Source organism: Dipodomys ordii, unplaced genomic scaffold (assembly GCF_000151885.1).
Source record: "Dipodomys ordii isolate 6190 unplaced genomic scaffold, Dord_2.0 Scaffold101, whole genome shotgun sequence".
NCBI lineage: Eukaryota > Metazoa > Chordata > Mammalia > Rodentia > Heteromyidae > Dipodomys > Dipodomys ordii.
In genome coordinates, this window is record NW_012267317.1 from 3,864,098 (window position 1) to 3,870,524 (window position 6,427).

The 6,427-nt window shown below is 56.2% G+C and overlaps 2 protein-coding genes across 2 annotated transcripts in view; one reads left to right on the forward strand and one right to left on the reverse strand.

Annotated features, from left to right (window-relative positions):
* The window catches only part of Atg9b (autophagy related 9B), a 9,942-nt gene extending 6,061 nt beyond the window's left edge, over positions 1–3,881 (forward strand). The window contains exons 7-15 of the mRNA XM_013027219.1: positions 5–132; positions 247–409; positions 878–1,057; positions 1,529–1,765; positions 2,153–2,286; positions 2,435–2,531; positions 2,685–2,811; positions 2,879–3,019; positions 3,197–3,881. Coding sequence (XP_012882673.1) covers positions 5–132; positions 247–409; positions 878–1,057; positions 1,529–1,765; positions 2,153–2,286; positions 2,435–2,531; positions 2,685–2,811; positions 2,879–3,006 — 1,194 coding nt within the window. The 3' untranslated portion in view covers positions 3,007–3,019; positions 3,197–3,881. The remainder of the gene's footprint in view (positions 1–4; positions 133–246; positions 410–877; positions 1,058–1,528; positions 1,766–2,152; positions 2,287–2,434; positions 2,532–2,684; positions 2,812–2,878; positions 3,020–3,196) is intronic.
* A 62-nt stretch (positions 3,882–3,943) lies between these two features.
* The window catches only part of Nos3 (nitric oxide synthase 3 (endothelial cell)), a 23,858-nt gene continuing 21,374 nt past the window's right edge, over positions 3,944–6,427 (reverse strand). The window contains exons 24-26 of the mRNA XM_013027245.1: positions 5,070–5,218; positions 4,690–4,884; positions 3,944–4,530 (exon numbers count right to left, since the gene is read on the reverse strand). Coding sequence (XP_012882699.1) covers positions 4,369–4,530; positions 4,690–4,884; positions 5,070–5,218 — 506 coding nt within the window. The 3' untranslated portion in view covers positions 3,944–4,368. The remainder of the gene's footprint in view (positions 4,531–4,689; positions 4,885–5,069; positions 5,219–6,427) is intronic.

Here is a 6,427-nt window from a genome sequence, read left to right on the forward strand (position 1 = left end):
CCAGCTCGTCTTCTTCGCGGGCGCGCTCTTCGCCGCGCTGCTCGTGCTCACCGTCTACGACGAGGACGTGCTGGCCGTGGAGCACGTGCTCACCGCCATGACCGCGCTGGGGGTCGTGGCCACCGTGGCCAGGTGCGAGCCGGGGAGTGCTGGCGGTGGGTGGGGCGTTCCTCGGAGCCGGCCCTCGCCTTCCCGCGTGTCCCTCCCCCTAACCGCTGTCCTCCCTCCCCCCCCCCTTCCCCGCAGGTCTTTCATTCCTGAAGAGCAAGGCCAGGGGCGCCCCCCGCAGCTCCTGCTGCAGGCAGCCCTGGCGCACATGCACTACCTCCCCGAGCAGCCCGAGCAGCCCGGCGCGGGCGGCAGGGCCAGCGCCTACCGGCAGATGGCGCAGTTGCTGCAGTATCGAGCGGTGAGGGGGTTGCGGGGGCAGTGGGGCTGCAGGGGGTGAGGAGGCCGGGAGAGCGGGGTCTGGGGAGAGGCCCCGGCAGCGGGGAATCTGTCCCAGACAAGCCATGGCTCAAGGGTACCGAAGGAGAGACTGGATGATGTAAGTCTTTCTGCTAGGGGCAAGTGACTCTCGCCTCTAAGCTACTCAGGTGGCTGGAATCTGGGGATCACCAAGAGACTCTGAGCTCCAATTAGTTAGCAAAAAAAAAAGCTGGAAGTGGAGATGTTGACTCAAGTGGTAGAGGATCAACCCGAGCAGAAAAAGCTAAGGAGACGGCGCCCATGTCCCAGAGTTCAAGCCCCAGTACTGGCACAAAAGAAAAAGGATAGGGCTTCCTGCCTTTGAGTGCTCTGGGCAGGGAGGGGGCAACCCTGATCACTAGTGGGGACCCCTCCTAGTCTCTGCTCAGCCTCGCTCCCGCTTCCTCAGGTCTCCCTCCTGGAGGAGCTGCTGTCCCCACTTCTCACCCCACTGTTTCTGCTCTTCTGGTTCCACCCCCGTGCCCTAGAGATTATCGACTTTTTCCACCACTTCACTGTGGATGTGGCTGGCGTTGGGGACATTTGTTCCTTCGCCCTCATGGATGTGAAGCGCCACGGCCATCCTCAGGTAGGAGCCCTTCCCTGCTCCTGAAAGGGCCAGGAGGCGTTTGTCTCACCCAATGTGTTCCAACCCCAACTCCATGGCTTGCCACCTGTGACTTGCTTTCTGTGTGCCTTAGCTTCCTCAACAGGTGAGAACAGTAGCAGCAGCCAGTGTCCCGCTTTCCGAGAGAATTGGCATAGATACGGGTCTTTAGTGCTTTACAGAGTTCCCAGCACAGAAACCACAGTGAATGGAAGGAAAGACTGCCAGAGAAGCTGATAAAGGGGACAGGGCAGTGGATGGGGCTGTGGGGCTCTTGGGAAGCTGGGTCTGCACAGGGGAGCAAGGCATGGAAGGCACCGGTTGCTGTAAGTGGGTGGTCCTGAGCAAGTCCCAGTTTCCCTTAATCTAGCACAAGGGGCAGGATTTCCTGTCCCACCCATCCCATGAAGCTTGGTGTGTCCCGGCACCAAAAAGGACTGTCTTTGATTGCAGTGGCTCTCCGAGGGTCAGACAGAGGCCTCACTGTCTCAACGCGCTGAGGATGGAAAGACAGAACTCTCCTTGATGCGCTTCTCCTTGGCACATCCTCAGTGGCGCCCCCCGGGCCACAGCTCCAAGTTTCTTGGGCAGATTCGGGGCCGGGTACAACAAGATGCAGCTGCCTGGGGTGCTACCTCAGCTCGCAGCCCCCCAACCCCAGGGGTGCTCAGCAACTGCACCTCACCTCTGGTGAGTGCCAGGCTTGGGATGACCCTTTTGCCTTTCTTTAGTTGTTGTTTGTTTGGGTTGGTCATGGGGCTTGAACTCTGGGCCTGAGTCCCTCAGCTCTTCAGCTCAAGGCAAATACTCCACCACTTGAGCCACAGCGCCTCTTCCAGTGGTTTTCTGGTGATTAATAGGAACTAAGAGTCTCACGGACTTTCCTTGCCTGGGCTGGCTTTGAACCACAATCTCAACTCTCAGCCTCCCGTGTAGCTAGGATTACTGGCGTGAGCCACCTGCACCCAGCCCTCCTGCCTTTCACCTTCACCTTACCTCAGCCTCTCCTGCCTTCTCTAGGCTGCTTCCATCCTCCTCCCTTCTCCTCCCCTCTTCTGATTCCTCTCTTTTGTCTAGCCGGAAGCCTTCCTGGCCAACCTCTTGGTGAACCCCCTTCTGCCCCCAAGGGACTTGAGCCCCACAACCTCCTGTCCAGCTGCTGCCACAGCCAGCCTCCTTGCTTCCCTTTCCCGCATGGGCCAGGACTCCAGGTAAGGGATGGAAGCCTGAGCTTCAAGGGAGTCTGGGCCGGCATTCCTCCTCCCAGATCAAGCTGGAGGGAATTTGGAAGGAGACTGGTAGCCGGGCTCTCCCAGGGGAAGGGGTGTGTCTCCTGACCAGTTGTATTCTGTGTTCCAGCTGTGTGTCCCCAGGTGGCACTGGGAGCCAGAAGCTGGCCCAGCTCCCAGAGCTGGCTTCTGCGGAAATGAGTCTTCATGCCATCTACCTACACCAGGTGAGTGAAGGGGGTGTCTGAAAGAGAACAGTGAGGAAGAAGCAGGGGAATGAAATGGAGAGGAGGGGTTGGGGCTAGGGTCCAAGGAAGTATCCAGGGGCTTCTGCTCTCCTTAGGCAGGAGGGAGTCTCTCACTTCTCTTCCTCCATCTAGCTTCATCAGCAGCAGCAGCAGCAAGAAGTGTGGGGGGAGGCTTCGACCTCCTCTCCCTCCAGGCCCTGGTCCAGCCCCTCACAGCCAGCCTCACCTGACGATGAGAAGCCATCCTGGTCCAGTGATGGTGAGGAAGGGAGAGGGCAAGGATGTTGGACAGCGTAACATTGCCCAGCTGATTATTTTTGTCATAGGCTCCAGTCCTGCCTCCAGTCCCAGACAGCAGTGGGCAACTCAGAGGGCCCCGAGTCTGTTCCCTAGGACATTTCAGGAGACAACAGACACCAAGAAAGAGTCTGGCCAGGTCCCTTGCACGGATTGAGAGGACACTTCAGGTCAGTATTGCCTGCTTTGGAAGGGAAGGGAGGGGTAGAAACTTGGCTTGACGCTAGGTGGGGGGAAAACCAGAACATTGGTTAAATTTTGGGGAGGTGAAGGTGGTCATCTCTACAACCTGTCTCCTAAGATGCTTAACAAATATGCATACAAACCTCCTCCTCCTCCTCTTCCAGGTTTCTCATTTCTCCAGCTGCAGGGAATTGATTGGATGGGGTGGCATGGAAGGACACATGGAGCCATCTTAGAGCTACCTGCCAACAGACTAACATGCCCAGGATGCTTTGTTGGGCAAGACCTGGGGATCAATGAGGAACTTGCCCCAGTGAAGAGAGAAAGAGGAGAGGTGATGACTGTATGACAGGGAAACCAATCTTAGAGATGGTCCCCACACAAAGGGGCCAAGGAGACAGCTTCAAATGGCTGGCAGGAGTAGTTGCCTGTGAAGAAGTCCCTGATCATCCTCCAGGTGCAAGGCCGGTGGAAGGCCGGGCCAGGTCACAGGGAGAGGCCAAATTCAGCATTAAGGAAGCCATGAGTTACCCTGATCTGAAAGACCAGGAAGTTCTTCCTGCTGGCCTCCCTTTCAGGTTCCCATGGGCCTGGAGGGAGGTGGGCGGGTGACTTGTGAGTGGAAAATCTAGAGTAGGCTGATGTTTTTGGACTTTAGCACTGCTGAGATGTCTGAGGAAGTGGGTGGAGCTCCTCATCCTGTGTGAAATAAGCAGTAAAGATTGCTTGTGGCTGTGTTGCACATCTTGTATGATGGCAGTTTCTGGCGTGCCCCACTCCTGGCAGCTGATGGCTGCACCTGCTTTCTCAATCAAGAGCAAGAACAGCCTGTGATTGGCTGTCTGTGGAGTGCTAGTTCACATGGAATTGTGTGGGACTGGCTGTCAAAGAATTACCACCTCCTGTGTCTGTACAAGTTGAAACGCATAACTTGGCTTTCTTTTTATTCTTTTGAGTGTAATCCACAGGGGTGGGGCTAGGCACCTAAACATATATCTTCAACAATAAATATTTCAATGATTTCGATATAAGCTTTAAAGGTTAAGATACTCCTGAGAGTAGTAAGGTATTCTACAGTTCACCTAAAGCACACCAAGTAGGTAGCAGTAGGCTGGGATTTCTCGATTACGCAGCCCCCAGCCCCCAGCCCCCAGCCGGGGGAACCGGGCCTGGAGAAAGGAGACATGTCACTTACTCTCTAGGGGAATGAAGCTGAATCTCCAAAGCCTAGGGACAGGCACCAGGAGATATATGGTAGAGAAAGGTGGCGGGCCCTGGTCAGCAGACGGGACTGTGGAAGCCCTTCTCTGGGAACTGAGTGGGAAACCTGAGGCTGTCAGGAGCCTGGGCTGTCTGGGCCCGGGGGATCGAATGCCCAGGGCACCGCACCCCGCAGTTGCCTCTCCTGTAAGGAAAAGCTCTGGGTGCGTATTCGGCTTGTCACTTCCTGGGTGCGCAGCGTGAGCCCGAAAATGTCTTCATGGTAGCGTTGCTGATCCTGTGGGGGAAAGCGGTCAGAGTGACTTAACCCCGGGTGCACAGCGGGCCAGAAGCCCCCCAGGCCGGAATGCCCACCCTGCAGCCTTCCTGGGGGCGGCCCGGCCTAGGCCACGCCCTCCCCCGCCCACGCTGGAGCCTCCTTGGTCCCGCCCCTTACCCGCAGCACGCCGATGACGTCACCCGCAGCGTCAAGCTCCATGTCGCCCTCTGTGGCCAGGATTCGCTGCACGGTCTGCAGGACGCTGGTCGCCATGGTGACGTCACCACAGACAAACATGTGGCCTCGCTCGAGGCACAGCACGCGGTGCACCTCAGCCGCCAGCTCGGTCCGTAGGATGTCCTGCACGTAGGTCTGGGGGGCGGGCGGGACAAGGGGCGGTCCCGGCTGTGAAAAGGCTCCCGCCACCCTCCCGTGTCACCCGGGGCGGGGTCCAAGGGCCGCGCCCCGACTGGAGGGGCTGGGGAGAACTCAGGCCTCGGTCTGGGGGTGCGTGGAGTCGGGGTGGCCTGGGCCTCACTGTCCTCATCGGCTCGTACCTTGGGGCTTCCAGGTTCCCTGGAGAAGGCCGTGAGGACCTGGCCAAACACCCCGCGCAGCTGGGCGTCCCGCACCTCGTCGCGGTAGAGATGATCGAGTTGGGAGCATCGGCAGCCAAACACCAAAGTCATGGGAGCGGGCTGTAATCCTGCAGACAGAGGCCCTATAGCATGGCCGGGGCCCTGGCATCCCCACCCACTGGCCACCTGACCTAGGCTGCAACAGGTCTTTGGCTTTTAGGGCAATGCAAGATGCTTTTACGGAGACCCTTGCTGCATCTCTGATTTACAGAGCAGGAATTGGAGCTTTGAGTGCTATGAAGTTCTCCGATGTTCCAAGCTCTACTGCTTGCAACTCCGACCTCTGCCTGATCCAAACTAGATTCTCCCACCTTCAACCTTGCTCTTGGGCATCCTCCTTTGTGTGTGTGTGTGTGTGTGTGTGTGTGTGTGTGTGTGTGTGTGCTGGTCATGGGGCTTGAACTTAGGGCCCTGGCTCTGTTCCTAAGCTTTTTGCTCAAAGCTAGTACTTATCACCTGAACCACAACTCCACTTCTAGATTTGTTTTTGGTAGTTTAGTGGAGATAAGAATCTTACACATTTTTCCTGCCTGGGCTGGCAGATCTCAACCTCCTGCACATAGCTAGGATTACAGGCATGAGACAACTGCATATGGGTTGTTTTTTGTTGTTGTTTCTTTTCTTTTCTTTCTTTTTTTTTGGGGGGGGGTCGTGGGGCCTGAACTCTGGGCCTGGGCGCTGTCCCTCAGTTCTTCAGCTCAAGGCTAGCACTCTACCACTTGAGCCACAGTGCCACTTCCGGCTTTTTTCTTTTTGCTTATATGGTATGCAAGGCATGCAAGGCAAGTGCTCTACCACTGAGCCACCTTCCCAGCCCCCTGGCTTTTTTTGTATTGGGGCTTGAACTTTGAGTCTTGCCTTCTCTCAGCCTTTTGACTCGAGGCTGGTACTCTACCAACTTGAGCCACTCCTCCACTTTCAGCTTTTTTCTGGTTATTTGGAGATAAGTGTCTTGGATTTGTCTACCTGGGCTGGCTTTCAACCTGGACACCTATTACTTCATAGGTCTTGCACCTTTTTATCTTCTGATATTCTTGTTCTATCTCTTTCCTACTTGTATTTTCTTTTTCTCTGCTTTTTTCTTTTTTGCCAGTCCTGAGGCTTGAACTCTGGGCCTGGGTGCTGTCCTTGAGCCTCTCTGTGCTCAAGGCTAGCACTCTACCACAGCACCACTATAGCACCACTTCTGACCTTTTCTGTTTATGGTGGCTTCATGTATGCAAGGCAAGCACTCTATCACTAAGCCACATTCCCAGTCCCTCCATTTTTTTTTTTTT